General features: G+C 45.2%; 1 protein-coding gene across 1 annotated transcript; it reads left to right on the top strand.

Annotated features, from left to right (window-relative positions):
• The first annotated feature begins 335 nt into the window (after positions 1–335).
• Positions 336–15,222, top strand: LOC143769379 (uncharacterized). The gene is made up of 2 exons (XM_077257855.1): positions 336–493; positions 13,499–15,222. Exons 1-2 carry the CDS (start codon positions 487–489, stop codon positions 14,938–14,940), a joined length of 1,449 nt encoding a protein of 482 aa, XP_077113970.1. The 5' UTR covers positions 336–486; the 3' UTR covers positions 14,941–15,222.
• The last annotated feature ends 7,379 nt before the right edge of the window (positions 15,223–22,601 follow it).

Raw genomic sequence — 22,601 nt, 5'->3', positions numbered from 1 at the left:
ATCAGCACGAAGCGGATGTTGGAGAGTGAAAATTACAATTTGCCATTTTATTACCCAGCACATAGTGCCCAGATTGTGCTCCAGGAGACACACACTGCAAATTAAGTGGATTCATCTCACTATATAATATTACTAAATACAGAGATCCTAAATGTTGTTTGAGCACACTGCAAGACTCAGAAGTGAGAGCGGATTTTGCTGGATTGGTTTATAGAAACTGTTACTTTTCAACAGCCTTTGAGCCACTAGTAGTGTGGGAACCTCTGTTTCTACATTGACAGATGATGGACATGAGTGGGGACTTGGCTTTTTGTGAGATGAGAATAGGTATTATTTTCGCCTACATAACATTGATTGGTTTCTTTTTATTCAATATTTGGGAGGCAGAATGAACAAACAGTTGAACACCACGCACTACTGCCTCATCCAACAAGGTGGACTGTCATTGTCTTGATGAATAATTAAAGGGAACCTGTCACTCCCAAAATGGAAGGTGAGCTAAGTCCACTGTCATCAGGAGCTTATCTACAGCATTCTGTAATGCTGTAGATAAGCCCCCGATGTTACCTGAAAGATAATAAAAAGGTTAGATTATACTCAACCAGTGGCGGTCCCGCTGCGGTGGGTGTTGTGAATTCTGCTTTTGGGCTCCCTCCGGTGGTTGTAGGTGGTAATGCAGTTGTCGCTGGGTTGCAGTCCTGGTCAGGTGTATCTGCTGATTGCAGTTCTGACTGGGGTATTTAGGCATGCAGGATTCATTAGTCCTTGCCAGTTGTCCATTGTTTTTGGAGGTATTGGTCCTGGTTTGTTCCTCCTGCCTTGCAGCCATATCAGCAAAGATAAGTGTCTGGTTTTGTTTTTTGTTACACACATGCTGTGTGCTTAATAATTCAGTGCTATTCATTGTTTTTTGTCCAGCTTAGATTGTGTCAGTATTTTCTCAGTCTTGCTGGATTCTCAGGAGTTGCAGATCTACATTCCATGTCTTTAGTTAGATTGTGGAATTGTTTGTATTATCTGCTGTGGATATTTTTGGAAAGTTTTTTAATATGGACCGCTTAGTATTCTGTCCTATCTTTCCCTATTTAGCTAGAGTGGCCTCTTTTGCTGAATTCTGTTTTCTGCCTGCGTGTGTCTTTCTTCTCCTACTCACAGTCAATATTTGTGGGGGGCTGCCTATCCTTTGGGGTTCTACTCTGAGGCAAGATAGTATTCCTATTTCTATCTATAGGGGTATTTAGTCCTCCGGCTGTGTCGAGGTGTCTAGGGTTTGTTAGGCACACCCCACGGATACTTCTAGTTGCGGTGTTAGTTCAGGGTTTGCAGTCAGTACAGTTTCCACCTACTCCTGAGCAAGTTTCATGCGGCTCCAAAGTCACCGGATCATAACAGTACAACTGGCCAACAATGAGTTAAATGCATCTCAGAAGAAGGGAAGAAAGGTGTTGAGTCATTTTTTTTTCTGGAGTCTGCTCTGCATTTTCTTCCCTCTTTTTCTTTGGGTGGCTGAGGAGTCTTGTGTCAGCATGGATGTTCAGGAATTAGCTTCTCGTGTAGACCAGCGTGCTGCTAGGGTACAGGGAATTTCTGATTATATTGTTCAGACTCCTGTTTTAGAGTCAAAGATTCCTACTCCTGATTTTTTTTTTTGGTGACAGGTCCAAATTTTTGAGTTTTAAAAACAAGTGTAAACTGTTTTTTGCTTTGAGACCTCGATCCTCTGGTGATTCCATTCAGCAGGTTAAAATCATTATTTCCCTGCTGCGTGGCAATCCACAGGATTGGGCATTTTCCCTGGAATCTGGGAATCCGGCTTTGCTTAATGTAGATTCCTTTTTTCATGCTTTAGGACTATTATATGATGAACCTAATTCTGTGGATCAAGCGGAGAAGACCTTGTTGGCCCTGTCTCAGGGTCAAGAGGCGGCAGAATTGTATTGTCAGAAATTTAGAAAATGGTCTGTGTTGACTAAATGGAATGATGATGCTTTGGCGGCAATTTTCAGAAAGGGTCATTCTGAATCCGTTAAAGATGTTATGGTGGGGTTTCCCACGCCTGTCGGTCTGAGTGATTCTATGTCTCTGGCCATTCAGGTTTATCGGCGCTTGCGGGAGCGCAGAACTGTGCGCGCTGTGGCGTTGTCCTCAGAGCAGAGTCCTGAGCCAATGCAGTGTGATAGGATTCTGTCTAGAACAGAACGACAGGGATTCAGACGTCAGAATAGGTTGTGTTATTATTGTGGCGATGCTTCTCATGTCATTTCAGTCTGCCCTAAGCGGACAAAGAGGATCGCTAGTTCATTTACCATCAGTACTGTACAACCTAAATTGCTGTTATCTGTGTCCTTGATCTGCTCATTGTCATCATTTTCTGTCATGGCATTTGTGGATTCAGGCGCCGCTTTGAACTTAATGGATTTTGAGTTTGCCAGGCGTTGTGGTTTTCCCTTGCAGCCTTTTCAGAACCTTATTCCTTTAAGGGGCATTGATGCTACACCTTTGGCTAAAAATATAAAGTAGAATAATCACTGCACTCATATGGTTTTTTGTTTGCTCCAAGTGAAAAAGTTTATTTAGACAATAGTGGTGGTGAAGCGATAGGCACAAAAACGTTTCGGCCAACTCGTGGCCTTGATCACAATATCGCCTATTGGGACGTTTCACTAGACTAGGTATACTGTGAGGCCGTGATGGTTATTGTTATGGACACAGTTGTATGAACCAGTGTATTGCTGATGTAGCTCAAGCCAAGTACACAGTAGTATTAGTTTAGTATTAGATGGTATAGCTGTCTCAGCTGTGTCCATAACAATAACCATCACGGCCTCACAGTATACCTAGTCTAGTGAAACGTCCCAATAGGCGATATTGTGATCAAGGCCACGAGTTGGCCGAAACGTTTTTGTGCCTATCGCTTCACCACCACTATTGTCTAAATAAACTTTTTCACTTGGAGCAAACAAAAAACCATATGAGTGCAGTGATTATTCTACTTTATGATTTATGGGACCTAAGGCCCCTTTCACTGGCACCGTGAACCACATTAGTCGAGTGCTAGCTTTCTACGCCCTCTTTGGCTAAAAATAAGCCCCAGTTTTGGACACAGGTGACCATGCGCATGGCGCCAGCCCATCAGGAAGATTGTCGATTTCTGGTGTTGCATAATTTACATGATGCTATCGTGCTGGGTTTTCCGTGGTTGCAGGTACATAATCCTGTGTTGGATTGGAAGTCTATGTCTGTGACTAGTTGGGGTTGTCAGGGGGTTCATAATGATGTTCCTTTAATGTCCATCTCCTCTCCTTCCTCTTCCGAAATTCCAGAGTCTTTGTCTGATTTTCAGGATGTATTCAATGAGCCCAAGTCCAGTTCTCTTCCACCGCACAGGGACTGTGATTGTGCGATTGATTTGATTCCAGGCTGTAAGTCTCCTAAGGGCCGACTCTTCAACCTGTCTGTGCCTGAACATACCGCTATGCGGAGTTATGTTAAGGAGTCTTTGGAGAAAGGGCATATTCGGCCATCTTCTTCACCGATGGGAGCGGGATTTTTTTTTGTTGCTAAGAAGGATGGCTCCTTGAGACCCTGTATTGATTATCGCCTCTTGAATAAGATCACGGTCAAGTTTCAATACCCTTTACCTTTGCTTTCCGACTTGTTTGCTAGGATTAAAGGGGCTAGTTGGTTTACAAAGATTGACCTTCGGGGGGCGTATAATCTTGTTCGTATTAAGCAGGGCGATGAATGGAAAACTGCGTTTAATACGCCCGAAGGCCATTTTGAATACCTTGTGATGCCGTTCGGGCTCACTAATGCTCCATCTGTTTTTCAATCTTTCATGCATGATATCTTCCGGACTTATATTGATAAATTCTTGATTGTATATCTGGACGATATTTTGATTTTTTTTCTGGTGATTGGGAGTCTCATGTGGAACAGGTCAGGATGGTATTTCTGATCCTTCGTGACAATGCTTTGTTTGTGAAGGGGTCTAAGTGTCTCTTTGGGGTGCAGAAGGTTTCTTTTTTGGGTTTTATTTTTTCTCCTTCATCTATTGAGATGGATCCGGTTAAGGTTCAGGCCATTCATGATTGGATTCAACCCACGTGTTGTGAACTATACTTTTTGGCTCCCTCTTGTGGTCACTAGTGATTTGGCACTTGGATTGTCTTTTACCAGGTTGGTGCTCACCTGCTTCGTTAGGCCTGGGGTGTTGCTATTTAAACTTCCTGGATTCTCCGTCCAGTGCCTGGCTTCGTTGTAATCAGTTCACTTCTGTTTGCTCCTGTCTTCAGGTCCTGGTTCTTTGCAAGATAAGCTAAGTCCTGCTTTCGTACTCTTGATCATTTGCACTGTTCATATTTTTTGTCCAGCTTGTACAATATGTGATTCCTGTTATTGCTGGAAGCTCTAGGGGGGCTGATATTCTCCCCCCACACCGTCAGTCGGTTTGGGGGTTCTTGGATATTCAGCGTGGATATTTTGCAGGGGTTTTTTTGCTGACCATATAAGTCTTCTTACTATATTCTGCTATTAGTCAGTGGGCCTCTCTTTGCTAAATCTAGTTCATTCTTACGTTTGTCTTTTCTTCTTACCTCACCGTTATTATTTGTTGGGGGCTTGTATTACTTTGGGGTCTTTTCTCTGGAGGCAAGAGAGGTCTTATTTTCCCTGATAGGGGTAGTTAGTTCTCCGGCTGGCGCGAGACGTCTAGAATCAACGTAGGCATGTTCCCCGGCTGCTGTTAGTGTTTGCGCTAGGATCAGGTATATGGTCAGTCTAGTTACCACTTCCCTATGAGCTGGTATTTATGTTTTGCAGACTTTGCTGTAATCTTGAGGTCCCCTGCCATTGGGATCATAACAGTAAGCCAGGCCAATAAATAGTTAATGCATTGCTGAAGTGGGATTAAAAGAAAAGAAGTTCTGAGTTTTTTTTCTTTTTTTTTTTTTTTTTTCTTCCTCCCCTTTATCTCTGAGTGGCTTGAAGCTTTGCTGCAGACATGAATGTTCAGACCTTGATTACTAGTGTGGATCAGCTTGCTGCACGTGTGCAGGGCATTTAGGATTTTGTTGTTAGCAGTCCTATGTCAGAGCCTAAGATACCTATTCCTGAGCTGTTCTCTGGAGATCGATTTAAATTTAGGAATTTTAGGAATAATTGTAAATTGTTTCTATCTTTGAAACCTCGTTCGTCTGGAGATTCAGCTCAGCAAGTTAAAATTATTATCTCCTTCTTGCGTGGCGACCCTCAGGATTGGGCTTTCTCGTTAGCGCCAGGAGATCCTGCATTGGCGGATGTTGATGCGTTTTTTCTGGCGCTCGGATTGCTTTATGAGGAGCCTAATCTTGAAATTCAGGCAGAAAAAGCTCTACTGGCCATCTCTCAGGGCCAGGATGAAGCTGAGGTGTACTGCCAAAAATTTCGGAAATGGTCCGTGCTTACTCGATGGAATGAATGTGCTCTGGCCGCAAATTTCAGAAATGGCCTTTCTGAAGCCATTAAGAATGTGATGGTGGGTTTTACAATTCCTACAAGTCTGAATGATTCTATGGCGCTGGCTATTCAGATTGATCGGTGTTTGCGTGAGCGCAAATCCGCTAAACCTCTGGCGGTGTTGTCTGAACAGACACCTGTCTCAATGCAATGCGATAGAATCCTGACTAGAACCGAACGACAAAATCATAGACGTCAGAATGGGCTGTGTATTTACTGTGGTGATTCTACACATGTTATATCAGCATCTCTAAACGCCTAACCAAGGTTGTCAGTCCTGTCACCATTGGTAATTTGCAGCCTAAATTTATTTTGTCTGTGACTTTAATTTGTTCATTGTCTTCCTACCCTGTTATGGCATTTGTGGATTCAGGTGCTGCCCTGAGTCTTATGGACTTGTCGTTTGCCAAGCGCTGCGGTTTTGTCCTGGAGCCTTTAAAGGTTCCGATTCCTCTCAGAGGAATTGATGCTACGCCACTGGCGGAAAATAAACCGCAGTATTGGACAAAAGTGACCATGTGCATGACTCCTGAACATCGGGAGGTGATTCGTTTTCTTGTTCTGCATAAAATGAATGATTTGGTCGTTTTAGGTCTGCCATGGTTACAGACCCATAATCCTGTTTTGGATTGGAAGGCTATGTCTGTCTCAAGTTGGGGTTGTCAGGGAATTCATTGCGATTCTTCGCCGGTGTCTATTGCTACTTCTACTCCTTCAGAAGTTCCTGAGTATTTGTGTGACAATCAGGATGTATTCAGTGAGTCCAGGTCCAGTGCTCTTCCTCCTCATAGGGACTGTGACTGCGCTATAGATTTGATTCCTGGCAGTAAATTTCCTAAGGGACGATTATTTAATTTGTCTGTACCCGAGCATGCTGCGATGCGTTCTTATGTCAAGGAGTCTTTGGAGAAGGGGCATATTCGTCCATCCTCTTCCCCTCTCGGTGCGGGATTCTTTTTTGTGGCCAAGAAAGACGGGTCTTTGAGACCTTGTATAGACTATCGGCTTCTGAATAAAATCACTGTTAAGTTTCAGTATCCGTTGCCGCTATTGTCAGACTTGTTTGCTCGGATTAAGGGCGCCAAGTGGTTCACCAAGATAGATCTTCGTGGTGCGTACAACCTTGTGCGCATTAGGCAGGGAGATGAATGGAAAACTGCATTCAATACGCCCGAAGGTCATTTTGAATACTTGGTGATGCCCTTTGGGCTCTCTAATGCCCCTTCAGTGTTTCAGTCCTTTATGCATGATATCTTCCGGAAGTATCTGGATACATTTTTGATTGTGTATCTTGATGATATTCTAGTTTTCTCGGATGATTGGGATTCTCATGTAAAGCAGGTCAGGATAGTGTTTCAGGTTTTGCGTGATAACGCTTTGTTTGTGAAGGGCTCAAAGTGTCTCTTTGGAGTGCAGAAGGTTTCCTTTTTGGGTTTTATTTTCTCCCCTTCTGCCGTGGAGATGGACCCAGTCAAGGTCCGAGCTATTCATGATTGGACTCAGCCCACGTCTGTTAAGAGTCTTCAGAAGTTCTTGGGGTTCGCTAATTTCTACCGTCGCTTTATCGCTAATTTTTCTAGCGTTGTTAAACCTTTGACGGATATGACCAAGAAAGGTTCTGATGTGGCTAATTGGGCTCCTGCAGCCGTGGAGGCCTTCCAGGAGCTGAAGCGCCGGTTTACTTCGGCGCCTGTTTTGTGCCAGCCTGATGTCTCACTTCCCTTTCAGGTTGAAGTGGATGCTTCTGAGATCGGTGCTGGGGCTGTTTTGTCGCAGAGAGGCTCTGGTTGTTCTGTGATGAGACCATGTGCCTTTTTCTCTAGGAAGTTTTCGCCTGCTGAGCGGAACTATGATGTTGGTAATCGGGAGTTGTTGGCCATGAAGTGGGCATTTGAGGAGTGGCGTCATTGGCTCGTGGGTGCTAAGCATCGTGTGGTGGTCTTGACTGATCACAAAAATCTGATGTATCTCGAGTCTGCTAAGCGCCTGAATCCTAGACAGGCTTGTTGGTCATTGTTTTTCTCTCGTTTTGACTTTGTGGTCTCATACCTGCCTGGTTCGAAGAATGTTAAGGCTGATGCTCTCTCTAGGAGCTTTGTGCCTGACTCTCCTGGAGTCTCGGAGCCAGCTGGTATTCTTAAAGAGGGAGTGATCGTGTCGGCCATATCTCCGGATTTGCGACGTGTGTTGCAGAGATTTCAGGCTGGTAGACCTGACCCGACAGACTGTTTGTTCCTGATAAATGGACCAGCAGAGTCATTTCCGAGGTTCATTCCTCGGTGTTGGCAGGGCATCCGGGAATTTTTGGTACCCGAGATTTGGTGGCTAGGTCCTTTTGGTGGCCTTCCTTGTCACGGGATGTGCGATCATTTGTGCAGTCCTGTGGGACTTGTGCTCGGGCTAAGCCTTGTTGTTCTCGTGCTAGCGGGTTGCTTTTGCCCTTGCCCGTCCCGAAGAGGCCTTGGACGCACATTTCCATGGATTTCATTTCTGATCTTCCGGTGTCTCGGGGAATGTCTGTCATCTGGGTGGTGTGTGATCGTTTTTCCAAGATGGTTCATTTGGTACCCTTGCCTAAGTTGCCTTCCTCTTCCGATCTGGTTCCTTTGTTTTTTCAGAATGTGGTTCGTTTACACGGCATTCCGGAGAATATCGTGTCCGACAGAGGATCCCAGATTCTGGCGATCTTTTTGTGCTAAGATGGGCATTGATTTGTCGTTTTCATCTGCCTTCCATCCTCAGACTAATGGTCAAACGGAGCGAACTAATCAGACACTGGAGGCTTATTTGAGATGTTTTGTTTCTGCGGACCAGGATGATTGGGTGACCTTCTTGCCATTGGCGGAGTTTGCCCTTAATAATCGGGCTAGTTCCGCTACTTTGGTTTCGCCATTCTTCTGCAACTCTGGTTTTCATCCTCGTTTCTCCTCGGGTCATGTTGAGTCTTCTGACTGTCCTGGGGTGGATTCCGTGGTGGATAGGTTGCAGCGGATCTGGAATCATGTGGTGGACAACTTGAAGTTGTCACAGGAGAAGGCTCAGCGTTTTGCCAACTGCTGCCGCGGTGTGGGCCCCCGACTTCGTGTTGGGGATTTGGTTTGGTTGTCTTCTCGGTATGTCCCTCTGAAGGTTTCCTCTCCTAAGTTTAAGCCTCGCTTTATTGGTCCTTATAAAATTTTGGAAGTTCTTAACCCGGTTTCTTTTCGTTTGGATCTTCCGGTGTCGTTTGCCATTCACAACGTGTTCCATAGGTCTTTGTTACGGCGGTACGTTGTGCCTGTGGTTCCTGCTGTTGAGCCTCCTGCTCCGGTGTTGGTTGAGGGCGAGTTGGAGTACGTGGTGGAGAAGATCTTGGATTCTCGTCTCTCTAGACGGAGGCTCCAGTATTTGGTCAAATGGAAGGGCTATGGTCAGGAGGATAATTCCTGGGTGGCCGCCTCTGATGTTCATGCGGCTGATTTAGTTCGTGCCTTCCACGCTGCTCATCCTGGTCGCCCTGGTGGTCTTGGTGAGGGTTTGGTGACCCCTCCTTAAAAAGGGGGTACTGTTGTGAACTATACTTTTTGGCTCCCTCTTGTGGTCACTAGTGATTTGGCACTTGGATTGTCTTTTACCAGGTTGGTGCTCACCTGCTTCGTTAGGCCTGGGGTGTTGCTATTTAAATTTCCTGGATTCTCAGTCCAGTGCCTGGCATCGTTGTAATCAGTTCACTTCTGTTTGCTCCTGTCTTCAGGTCCTGGTTCTTTGCAAGATAAGCTAAGTCCTGCTTTCGTACTCTTGATCATTTGCACTGTTCATATTTTTTGTCCAGCTTGTACAATATGTGATTCCTGTTATTGCTGGAAGCTCTAGGGGGGCTGATATTCTCCCCCCACACCGTCAGTCGGTTTGGGGGTTCTTGGATATTCAGCGTGGATATTTTGCAGGGTTTTTTTTGCTGACCATATAAGTCTTCTTACTATATTCTGCTATTAGTCAGTGGGCCTCTCTTTGCTAAATCTAGTTCATTCTTACGTTTGTCTTTTCTTCTTACCTCACCGTTATTATTTGTTGGGGGCTTGTATTACTTTGGGGTCTTTTCTCTGGAGGCAAGAGAGGTCTTATTTTCCCTGATAGGGGTAGTTAGTTCTCCGGCTGGCGCGAGACGTCTAGAATCAACGTAGGCATGTTCCCCGGCTGCTGTTAGTGTTTGCGCTAGGATCAGGTATATGGTCAGCCTAGTTACCACTTCCCTATGAGCTGGTATTTATGTTTTGCAGACTTTGCTGTAATCTTGAGGTCCCCTGCCATTGGGATCATAACACCCACGTCCGTAAAGAGCCTTCAGAAATTTTGGGGTTTTGGAAATTTTTATCGCCGTTTCATTGCTAACTTTTCCAGCGTGGTTAAACCCTTGACCGATTTGACGAAGAAAGGCGCTGATGTGGCGAATTGGTCCTCTGCGGCTGTTTCTGCCTTTCAGGAGCTTAAACGTTGATTTACTTCTGCTCCGGTGTTGCGTCAACCGGATGTTTTTCTTCCGTTTCAGGTTGAGGTTGACGCTTCTGAGATTGGGGCAGGGGTCGTTTTGTCTCAGAGGGATCCAGTTGATTCCTTGATGAAACCGTGTGCCTTCTTTTCCTGTAAATTTTCGCCTACTGAATGCTATTATGATGTCGGCAATCGGGAGATGTTGGCTATGAAGTGGGCGTTTGAGGAGTGGTGACATTGGCTTGAGGGAGCTAAGCACCGTATTGTGGTCTTGACCGATCATAAGAATCTGATTTACCTCGAGTCGGCCAAACGGCTGAATCTTAGACAGGCTCGATGGTCTGTTTTTTTCCCGTTTTGATTTTGTGGTCTCGTATCTTCCGGTGTTATGATCCGGTAACTTTGGAGCTGCATGAAACTTTCTCAGGAGAAGTGGAATCTGTACTGACCGCAACCCTGAACTTAACACCGCAACTAGAAGTAGCCGTGGGGTGTGCCTAACAAACCCTAGACACCTCGACACAGCCGGAGGACTAAATACCCCTATAGATGGAAAATAGGAATACTAACTTGCCTCAGAGCAGACCCCCAAAGTATAGGCAGCCCCCCACAAATATTGACTGTGAATAGGAGAGGAAAGACACACATAGGCAGAAAACAGATTTCAGGGAGCCCAAAAGCTGAATTCACAACATTCCGGGTTCTAAGAATATTAAGGCTGATGCCCTTTCAAGGAGTTTTTAGCCTGCTTCTCCTGAGGTCCTTGAACCGGTCGGCATTCTGAAAGAAGGGGTGGTTCTTTCTGCCATTTCCCCTGACTTACGACGGGTTCTTCAGGAATTTCAGGCTGACAGACCTGACCGCTGTCCAGTGGGGAAACTGTTTGTTCCTGACAGATGGACTAGTAGAGTGATTTCTGAGGTTCACTGTTCTGTGTTGGCTGGTCATCCTGGTATTTTTGGTACCAGAGACTTGGTTGGAAGGTCCTTTTGGTGGCCTTCTTTATCACGTGATGTGCGTTCTTTTGTGCAGTCCTGTGGGACTTGTGCGCGGGCCAAGCCTTGTTGTTCCCGTGCTAGTGGGTTGCTTTTGCCATTGCCGGCCCCTGAGAGGCCCTGGACGCATATTTCTATGGATTTTATTTCTTATCTTCCAGTTTCCCAGAGGATGTCGGTTATCTGGGTTGTTTGTGACCGGTTCTCTAAGATGGTTCATTTGGTGCCTTTGCCTAAATTGTCTTCCTCTTCAGATTTGGTTTCGTTGTTTTTTCAGCATGTGGTTCGTTTGCATGGTATTCCGGAGAATATTGTGTCCGACAGAGGTTCCCAGTTTGTTTCTAGGTTTTGGCGGGCCTTTTGTGCCAGGCTGGGCATTGATTTATCTTTTTCCTCTGCATTTCATCCTCAGCAAATGGCCAAACTGAGCGAACTAATCAGACCTTGGAGACTTGTTTGAGATGCTTTGTGTCTGCTGATCAGGATGATTGGGTGGCCTTTTTCCATTGGCTGAGTTTGCCCTTAATAATCGGGCTAGTTCAGCTACTTTGGTTTCGCCTTTTTTTGTAATTTTGGTTTTCATCCTCGTTTTTCTTCTGGGCAGGTTGAGCCTTCTGACTGTCCTGGCGTGGATTCTGTGGTTGACAGATTGCAGCAGATTTGGGCTCATGTGGTAGACAATTTGGTGTTGTCTCAGGAGGAGGCTCAACGTTTTGCTAACCATCGTCGGTGTGTTGGTTCCTGGCTTCGGGTTGGGGATCTGCTCTGGTTGTCTTCCCGTCATGTTCCTATGAAGGTTTCTTCTCCTAAGTTTAAGCATCGGTTTATTGGTCCTTATAGGATTTCTTGGATTATTAATCCGGTGTCTTTTCGTTTGGCGCTTCCGGCCTCTTTTGCTATCCATAATGTCTTCCATAGATCTTTATTGCGGAAATTTTTGGTACCTGTTGTTTCCTCTGTTGATCCTCCGGTCCCTGAGTTGGTTGATGGGGAGTTGGAGTATGTGGTTGAGAAGATTTTGGATTCTCATTTTTCGAGGCATAGGCTTCAGTATCTTGTCAAATGGAAGGGTTATGGCCAAGAGGATAATTCTTGGGTTTTTGCCTCTGATGTTCATGCTGCTGATTTGGTTCATGCTTTTCATCTGGCTCGTCCTGATCGGCCTGGGGGCTTTGGTGAGGGTTCGGTGACCCCTCCCCAAGGGGGGGGGTACTGTTGTGAATTCTGCTTTTGGGCTCCCTCCGGTGGTTGTAGGTGGTAATGCAGTTGTCTCTGGGTTGCAGTCCTGGTCACGTGTATCTGCTGATTGCAGTTCTGACTGGGGTATTTAGGCGTGCAGGATTCATTAGTCCTTGCCAGTTGTCCATTGTTTTTGGAGGTATTGGTCCTGGTTTGTTCCTCCTGCCTTGCAGCCATATCAGCAAAGATAAGTGTCTGGTTTTGTTTTTTGTTACACACATGCTGTGTGCTTAATAATTCAGTGCTATTCATTGTTTTTTGTCCAGCTTAGATTGTGTTATTATTTTCTCAGTCTTGCTGGATTCTCAGGAGTTGCAGATCTACATTCCATGTCTTTAGTTAGATTGTGGAATTTTTTGTATTATCTGCTGTGGATATTTTTGGACAGTTATTTAATACGGACCGCTTAGTATTCTGTCCTATCTTTCCCTATTTAGCTAGAGTGGCCTCTTTTGCTGAATTCTGTTTTCTGCCTGCGTGTGTCTTTCTTTTCCTACTCACAGTCAATATTTGTGGGGGGCTGCCTATCCTTTGGGGTTCTATATTTTCTATCTATAGGGGTATTTAGTCCTCCGGCTGTGTCGAGGTGTCTAGGGTTTGTTAGGCACACCCCACGGCTACTTCTAGTTACGGTGTTAGTTCAGGGTTTGCGGTCAGTACAGTTTCCACCTACTCCTGAGGAAGTTTCATGCGGCTCCAAAGTCACCGGATCATAACAGGTGGGCTTCACTGGTCCGGCCCGGCGCCTCCTATCTTCATTCCATGACGTCCTCTTCTGGTCTTCACACCGCGGCTCTGGCGCAGGCATACTTTCTCTGCCCTGTTAAGGGCAGAGCAAAGTACTGCAGTGTGCAGGCGCCAGGAAAGGTCAGAGAGGCCCAGCGCCTGCGCACTGCAGTACTTTGCTCTGCCCTAAACAGGGCAGACAAAGTACTCCTGCGTCGGAGCCACGCCGTGAAGACCAGAAGAGGACGTCATGGAATGAAGATAGGAGGCGCCGGACCGGACCAGCGACGCCCTTCGCACCGGACCGCAGCGGGACCGCCCCTGGGTGAGTATAATCTAACCTCTTTTTATCATCTTTCAGGTAACATCGGGAGCTTATCTACAGCATTACAGAATGCTGTAGATAAGCCCCTGATGACTGGGCTTGGCTCACCTTCCATTTTGGGGGTGACAGGTTCCCTTTATAGTTTTTTACATAGCTTGCCATTTTTATGGACAGTTTAAGTAGAAATGTTCAAAAATATAAAACTCAAGGATATTTTATTAAAAAAAAATGTTTTTTGTCTTGGCAGATGACTGTACCAGGAGATCAGAGGGACAGCTGACATCTTCAATTTTTAAATCTGATAATCTTGAGATCCTACAAGATACAACTAAAGTGATTGCTGTTACTCCAGATATATCGACATCCATTCACAGCAAAGATCTGTCATCCGATCCTATGAAACAGGTCACATCTTCTGATTCATTACTGACTACTAAGGAAAATCAAAGTCACAAAAGAGGCATTAAAAAACAAACTGCTCCTAAAGCAAAGAAGTCATTTTCATGTTCAGAATGTGGGAAATGTTTTAAGTGGAAATCAGATTTGGTTAATCACCATATAATTCACACAGGGGAGAAGCCTTTTTCCTGTTCAGAATGTGGGAAATGTTTTAACAAGAAATCAGATTTGGTTAATCACCATAGAATTCACACAGGGGAGAAGCCTTTTTCCTGCTCAGAATGTGGGAAATGTTTTAACCAGAAAGCGCTTCTTGTTAGACATCAGAGAAGTCACACAGGGGAGAAGCCTTTTTCCTGCTCAGAATGTGGGAAATGTTTTAAATGGAAAGGGAGTCTAGTTAGTCACCAGAGAACTCATACAGGGGAGAAGCCCTTTTCCTGTTCAGAATGTGGGAAATGTTTTAACAAGAAATCAGATTTGGTTAATCACCATAGAATTCACACAGGGGAGAAGCCTTTTTCCTGCTCAGAATGTGGGAAATGTTTTAACCAGAAAGCGCTTCTTGTTAGACATCAGAGAAGTCACACAGGGGAGAAGCCTTTTTCCTGCTCAGAATGTGGGAAATGTTTTAACCAGAAAGCGCTTCTTGTTAGACATCAGAGAAATCACACAGGGGAGAAGCCTTTTTCCTGTTCAGAATGTGGGAAATGTTTTAACCAGAAAGAGAGTCTAGTTAGTCACCAGAGAACACATACAGGGGAGAAGCCTTTTTCCTGTTCAGAATGTGGGAAATGTTTTATCCAGAAATCAGATTTGGTTAATCACTGTAGAATTCACACAGGGGAGAAGCCTTTTTCTTGTTCAGAATGTGGGAAATGTTTTAACTGGAAATCGGACCTGGTTAAGCACCAGAGAATTCACACAGGGGAGAAGCCTTTTTCCTGTTCAGAATGTGGGAAATGTTTTAACTGTAAATCGGACCTGGTTAAGCACCAGAGAAATCACACAGGAGAGAAGCCTTTTTCCTGTTCAGAATGTGGGAAATGTTTTAACTGGAAATCGGACCTGGTTAAGCACCAGAGAACTCACACAGGGGAGAAGCCTTTTTCCTGTTCAGAATGTGGGAAATGTTTTAGCCATAAATCGGAGTTGGTTAATCACCGTAGAATTCACACAGGGGAGAAGCCTTTTTCCTGTTCAGAATGTGGGAAATGTTTTAAACAGAAAGGGCATCTTGTTAGACATCAGAGCAGTCACACAGGGGAGAACTCTTTTTCGTTTTCTTAATGTGGGAAATATTTTACTTGGAAATCAACTGTTGATAAACATCAGAGACGTCACATAGGGGAGAAGCCTTTTTTTATGTTCATAATGTTGGAATAGTTTTAACCAAAACGTAATCTTCTTAAAGGGGTTGTCTCTTGTCATTCCTCATGTTTGCTGACAAAAGGATAAAATTAAACTTTATTAATTCTAAATGTAAAACTATGCCCATAATTCACCCCCTGAAGGTTAGTCAGTAGGTGACTAATAGAAAAAACATGTACCCCACAGTTCAGTATATAGGGTGAGGTGACGTTGTCGGGGTCGTAAAACGACAATTACCCTTCCTTCACCAGTCATTCCCAATTAATATGTGTGCAGGGCATCTGGTACCGGATAAGAATAAATCAGACAGGTAGCTGGTTCAAACTTAGTTAATGCACCGTGCATCCACACATGTCTGCAGCGGTCACACCAACTGGCTTTATTCTAAAATACACAATACTATATTGAGTGTTAGGGGAAGGCGTGCATTAGGCGGGGTTTAAGCTAGCATCCAGTCTTTCTGATTTGTTCTGACGTCTTCTGGTGAATCCTCCCTTTCTTCACATTCCTGAGTTTCGTTTCTGAGGAAATGGCTTAACCCTTCTGTCACTAACCTGAAACGAAACTGAACTCTGGCGACCATCTTTAAATACAATTACATATGCATTAGCTAGCAGATAGGAAAAACTTATTGTTTTACAGTATAAGATATATAAAAGTACAAAGGTATATAAGAAATATATTTTCACCTTGACAATCCCCCCTAAACACTAAGTTTTTCCCTTAAAGAAAGATCCTTCGAGACTGTCCATGTGATGGGAAAAGGGGAGGTGGATTTCTTCATCCAGACACCTCAGAAACTCTCCCCTAGCGAGAGGCCTCCAGGCAGCTGAACCCTTCACTAACCTCACATGGAGTTCTCCCACTGTCCCTAAACTAAATCTCTTAGCATCATCTGAGAATGGGAGGTTTTGTCTACTCTCTTGAGAGGAATATACTTCGGGATCTCCCCTGGATCAGTACCATCGCACTCTGGTGGGTCTACTTCTTGATTGAGGAAGGTGCCAGTCGGAGTTGCTTTGGCAATAACCTTTTTGTACAAGGGAATAACACAACAGAGGATTATCGATTCAATTATAAGGAGGGCAATCAGTACTAAACAAACTTATTGAAGGAATCCCTTGATCCCACCTAACCAACTGGAGAAGAAAGATGTGTCTGCTCCAGCATACATGACACGTCGTCTTATTGTCCTAATTTGTTCAACTTCTTTAGAAACCTTCAGGTTTTTCGGATCTACATTTCGCCATTCAGGTCTGGCTGTCTATAATACGTCTCGTATGTCTTTGGTCATATCGTCAATGAATGTATTTACCAATACTCTAACACCAAGTGGGTTTATGGGACTGTACTCCATGTCTTCCCATTTCAGCTGTAACCGTCCAAAGTATAGCTCTACACTTTCTCCTTTGTCACATCTGTAGAAAATCTTAATTTGCGGCTTAGCACGTCACCTGTTTTTGTGCTCACCAACTCCCTAGGCCTGCCTAGGTGGATTTATACGTCCATCATATTGTCATTATTTGTTTGTAAAATGAGAAAGGTTGGTTCTCAGGGTCAGCCAATTGTTTTTGCATAGCTAGTCAGAGGGCCTCCAGGGATAATACTCCTGTATCTGTCTTACCCTACCTGGTGTGGTTGGTTCTCTGGTGGTGGGGGCGACATGACATGCTGGTCTACAGCTCCTTCCCAAAAGGATTACTCTCCTTCCCAAAAGGATTACTGTCAGCCTACTTCCAAAAGTTAATGTCCCCACTATCCGCCAACCACAATCCTGTGTCAGCTTCTTATGTCACTACATGTGATCTTGTCTGGACAGGATTCAGTGTAATTCTCTTAGGTCGGGTTGCAGCACGGGTCATACAAGTGTTAGGGCCCAAGTCCTCAACTATATCCTGAAAGGCATCACAGCTATAATTAACAAATCTTTGTTCATTGTAATATATATATATTTGATCCATTCAACATTTTTATTAATCTGCATCTGTGGTACTATAGAAGCAATGCCGGCATAAATCTGGTTCTGGGCTTCAAAACTGGTCAGGCACCCCCCTTGGCACTCCAATGGCATCGATATATACTAGTGGATCTTCTTCATAACTCATATGGAGCTGATCAAAACTTCTCCTCTTTCTGGTAGGTTCATCAGGTATCTTTGGTGTACATATATTGTGTATGTTTAATTAGCAAATCAGTATCTAGAGAACTGTTCTCTTCGCAGAAACTTGTCTCGAAGATCCCTACTGGTGTACCTGTGGTGTCGTGGGAATTATAGCAGGTGTAATTGTCAGCTAATACGGTTACTTCTCCTGGGACCTTTAGTTTAGGTTCCTCATGAATTTGTAGGACATAATCTGGACAATCAGTGGACTTCAGACCTTTCAACAGATTCATGACACAGGCAGTGTGTCATCAGGAAAAAGCAATGCATGCGTGTATAGGTGTGTATTCGCAGCAGCACAAGCAATACATCCTACAGAGATATTCTGGACTCTTACATTGTATCTCACCCATTCTAACCACAGGTTTTTCCTTGGGGCTGTTTGTGTTTCTATGGAGAAAACCTCTTGCCAACTGAGACCTGGAATGGGTATCACTTCATTGACTACATTTTGCAAACGCTCACCTGGGCCTATTTTAGGTATACTGGTAACAGGGGCCTTGGTTGGTCTAGAGCTAATATCCTGGAGCTGTATATGGCCTAAATACGCATGGGGTCCAGCACTAAATACATAATTATAATTCCTTCCCAATACGAATGTCTGCAGATCAGCAGATTGGGCGTTCTCCAGATTCAGGAGGAGGGGGTGACAACTTTTACCCCATTTACAGCCCCTAAGTGGTTGCAGAAGGGCTGTTAGATGCATTCTCTCACGAAGACTCCTACCCGTCCCATCCTTGGGAACATGGCTTCACTACATTTATATCCCCAATCATCTCCCGTATTCCAAACAGCATCTGCCCAATAATAACAGTTATTGTTATCATTTCTGGTAACACACATATAAAACTGGATGATCTCCTCTACCACCCGTTCAGTCTCAAGGCACTTGACTACATCACAGAAATCAAATCGCCAGATATTTGCCGGGGCTGTCCGGTTTCCCCAGAGAATAGTGGGACTAGAATTCTTATTTACAACAGGGGCCGAAGAGGTAGGGGCGAGGATGGCCCTCAGTTCTAGGATCAAAAACAACAACAACATTTCCCTTCAGTCACTTCTGTGACTAAACACTGGTTCGGTCTCTTTTACAATATGAGGCGTGGATCCGGGTGCTCTTTCCTTCAAATTTTACTGCAGTGGGGGTGACCGGGATCACCGTGTGAGGTCCTTCAAATCTCGGCTGGAGACAATCTCTGCGCACAAACTTTTTCACATACACCAGGTCTCCTGGCACAAAGGGATGGTGTCCAGGAACCTTGTCTGGGTCTGGAAGAGAACTGAAGACAGTTAAATGCACTTTGACAAGGTGTCCATGTAAGGCCTGCACATAGCTAGTCAAGTCCTGGTACTTGGGCTGCAACTGTTGTGGAAAGAAACATTCAAGATTGGGGCTCCTGCCAAACAGAATCTCATACGGTGACAGTCCTGTCTTCCTGTTTGGGGTATATCCTACTGAAAACAAAGCCAGAGGAAGGCATTCTGTCCATGGTTTACCAGTCTGTCATTGCCTTCTGGATTTTAAGCTTAAGAGTTCCATTTAGTCTCTCCACTCTTCCACTACTCTGCGGATGGAGTATGCAATGCTTGACTTACCCCCAGTGCTGCCATTACCTCTGACATGATCTCTCCAGTAAAATGGGAACCCTGATCGCTTTCAATGACTTCAGAAACTCCATACCTGCATATGATCTCAGCCATCAGTTTCTTCACCGTTGTCTTAGCCGTAGCTTTGGCAACTGGGTAGGCTTCTGGCCAACCTGAAAATAAATCAATGCAGACCAACACATACTCATACGTCCCTACCCTGGGTAACCGAATATAATCAATCTGCAGTCTCTGGAATTGGTTAAAGGGCCGGGGAGTGTGTTTGGATGGGGTTTTCACTGTCCTACTCTGATTATGTGTGGCACATATCATGCAGCTCTGTACCTGCCTTTCTGCGCAGGTGGAAAACCCGGGGGGCAATCCATTGTCTCTGTAGGGTGTCACACATGGCCGTCTTCGAGTGGTGCACATTCCCGTGCAGAACCTGTGCCATCATTGGGTACAGTACCTGTGGTAGGCAGACCTTTTCACCCCTCCCCCATAGTCCGGTAACGGTATCAGAGCAAGCCCCTATCTTTTGCCACCTATTTTTCTCCTCCTTACTTGCCTGTTCTTGTAACCGGGCTAAGATGTCTTTCAACACAAGTGGAGATGGTGGGGTGTCTAGGTGATGTACTTGAGAGGCCACAGGAGTGCTTGCTGCTTTCTTCGCAGCCTGGTCTGCCAGTGCGTTACCCTCTGTCCGTCCATCAGTGCCTTTGCTATGTGCCTTTACCTTTATAATGCCTGCTTGCTTGGGTGGGAAACTGTAGTGCATTCATAAGTTGCTGGACTGCCTCAGCATGTTTAAAGGGGTGGCCATTTGCTGTCAGGAAAGCCCTGGCTCTCCAGATAGGCCCATAACCGTGTGTAATGCCAAAAGCATACCTGGAATCAGTGTAGATATTTACAGTCTTACCTTCTGCTAGTTTGCATGCTTCTTGTGCAGACATATGAGCTGGCATTAACTCTGCCTTGATTATCTCATGTTCTGAGACCACAGCATATCTGGTACAGTAGCATCCTCGGTCATCTTGGTGACGGGATCCATCTACAAAAAGCTCAAAATCAGCATTAGAATAGGCACACTAGAGACCAGCCGTTTCCTGAGACATCAATTCTAGACAATCATGGGGTTTGGAAACCTAATCTTGTTCCTCTGGATCCATTCTAGAAAGAAAAAGAAAAAGAGTGTCCTTTTTTCATGTCCCCTATATGTCACCTACTCCTCCCCCCTTTGGATCCAGGGGAACTAGGAGAAAAGTAGCGGGGTTCAGGACAGTGCACCTTTTCAAAGTCTCATTAGTAGGCATGAGAATAGCAGACTGAAGTCGCAGCTGTCTAGCCATGGACATGTGGCTAGGTTGTACTTGGTTAAAGATACTATGTACATCGTGTGGGGTGTGGACCATCAGTGGGTAATCCAAAACAATCTCTGAAGACTTGTGTAGCAACAGCTGGACAGACAACACGGGCCGAACACAGAAGGGGCTTTGTCTTGCCACTGTATCCAGGCGGCCACTATAATAAGCAACAGGTCTCTGTTTGTCTCCATGAAGCTGAATCAGCACACCTGTAGCATGTCCTGCATGGGTGATCTCTGTCTGCAAGGCAGTCTGCAATACTGTACGGCAATGCTCGGGTGTCTTGTAATCAGTATCTAGGGCCTGCAGTGTGTAGCACTATATCACAGGGCAAATTCCCTCTTTGGGTGGACATAGCATCTCCTGGATGCAAGGGGCCATGAGCGGCAAGGTAGGCCTGACACTCTTGGGCTATAACTGGCCCCCCTTTTTTTGCTATCTGTTGGGCCAAACCACCTCTATATGACAGGGAAACAAAACTTCAGATTCCTAGAAAGTCTAGCTGAAAATTGACATAAGGCAGCTGGGAGGGAGTTAGATTCCTATACAGGGTTAAAAGGCGTATTGGAGTGTGAAGCTGGACTCACATGTACAAAGGGAGGAGGCAGAAACTAAAGTCTGTTACATAGACAGTAAGAAGCGCTGCTGATTTAACCCCTTTCCTTTCCTGCTGGACTAAATTCTTTTGAAAACCTTTTACTATTTGCAATGCATCATCCGGAGTGGAAATCTCAATATCGGGTCTACTACAAAAAGGTATGAATGGGCTTTTTACTACAATGGGAATCCCAGATCTTTAAACACTACCATAAGACGCCCATAGAACTTCTCGGCAATCCAGGATATATATTGCTGTAAGGGGCACAGGGTTTACAGTCGGGAGTAGAGGCTTAATTTCCTGGGGAGGGACCATATTATCCAGCAGGGAGCCCCCCCCTGTTGATCTTCAATTTGCTATATATCAACCACTCAACTTGATACAGGTAATTACCAATCTTTCAATTACATACAGTACTTATTGCTTTAAATACAAATCTCTCAGTGTGTATTGTACCAAGGACAGAGAAAACTTTGGAATGCAATACATGGCTTCCCGTCCCTCTAGCCCGCAGCGCCGAGGGGAAAAATTGCAAGCAAATAGCGCAGGGGCTCACTCAGCCCCTCCCATCTAGTAACGCGGAGATAAGAAAAAATCACTGCATTCCACAGCCCTGAAGGGAGAGCAAGAGCCCAACTCCATACCCCCCTTCTCCAGCACGTAGCGCAGATAAGGAGAAAGAAGAAAAAGAACTGACAAAGAAATCTCGCAGCGGTCTGCTCAGCCCCTCCCCTACAGTACACAGCACTGATACAAAGCTCCGTATCTTCTACAGTCACAAATTACAGCAGTTTTCAGACCTAATTTCTACAAAACTTTTCTATAATCCTCCGTGGTCTGGGCGGAGCCCCAAGGTCGGTCCGTACGCACACACAAGGCAGGTCTCCGCCCAGGTTGGATTCTGCACAACACAAACAGGACACACCTACGCTTTTGGAGAGCTCTTTCCGCCGCCATTACAGGGCGGTGGCTGGGACTACATTTTCATCATCAGTGGCACGGCGGCCATTTTACAATCTGTAAGATCACAGTTCACAGGCATTTTATAACCAAACACGGGCTCTACATTATCTGATCCTCCCCTCCATCAACCTATTTTCATCCTTTGTTCTTTAAGCCTCGCTGCAACTCGCAGATAATCTTCTTGACTGTCTCTTGCCCTCCCGTGACCATTGTCTTGACTTCCACAGCATCCTCATCTAACTTGTGGGGTACAGACTTCTGCTTTAAGATACGCAGCATGACTCACAGAATACTATGTCCTCCTGCAGTAGGCCACTAGCAGCGATCTTCAACACTGACGTTCTAAAAACACGGAGCCTCTCGCTCAACGTATAAGAAAAAGAGCCTCGCGCTCAATATTCTCTGTCCCTAACCTGAACACCAGTGATTAACAGACTATCCTGCTACGATATTCCAAACCGTTGGGAGGCGGTCTCCTAATGAGAGCCCTCCACAGAAATACAGGTGGTCCCCCTCCGGGACGTCTTAAATTACCTAGCTGGTACAATATCACAGAGGCTGCGTCTCCTATCCCTTTCTCTAAGCTGCCCCACAATCTACAACTAGCTCAATCTTTCACTCCACTTCACTACTAGACAATAGTCACGGGTAGGGTGGTTGAACGGAGTACAATGACCGGTGAGGGAGGTGTGGTGTACAGAGGTCGCACAGGATGCGACGTCTCTCAGTTGCTGGTTCAGAGCATGGCACAGGATCATGTTTGATCTCACCACTCGATCATTCACCTCCCGGACCCAAGGAGACTACAGACAAACCAATAACGGCTGAGACACTAGCAAGTGTGACACATACAATGTATATGATCGCCACTTACCGCGTGCAGAGGGTGATCAGTCCTCGAGGTCAG

Source organism: Ranitomeya variabilis, chromosome 4 (assembly GCF_051348905.1).
Source record: "Ranitomeya variabilis isolate aRanVar5 chromosome 4, aRanVar5.hap1, whole genome shotgun sequence".
Classification (NCBI taxonomy): Eukaryota; Metazoa; Chordata; class Amphibia; order Anura; family Dendrobatidae; genus Ranitomeya; species Ranitomeya variabilis.
The sequence above is the reverse complement of the archived record's forward strand: the minus strand, read 5'-3'. Positions and strand labels throughout refer to the sequence as shown.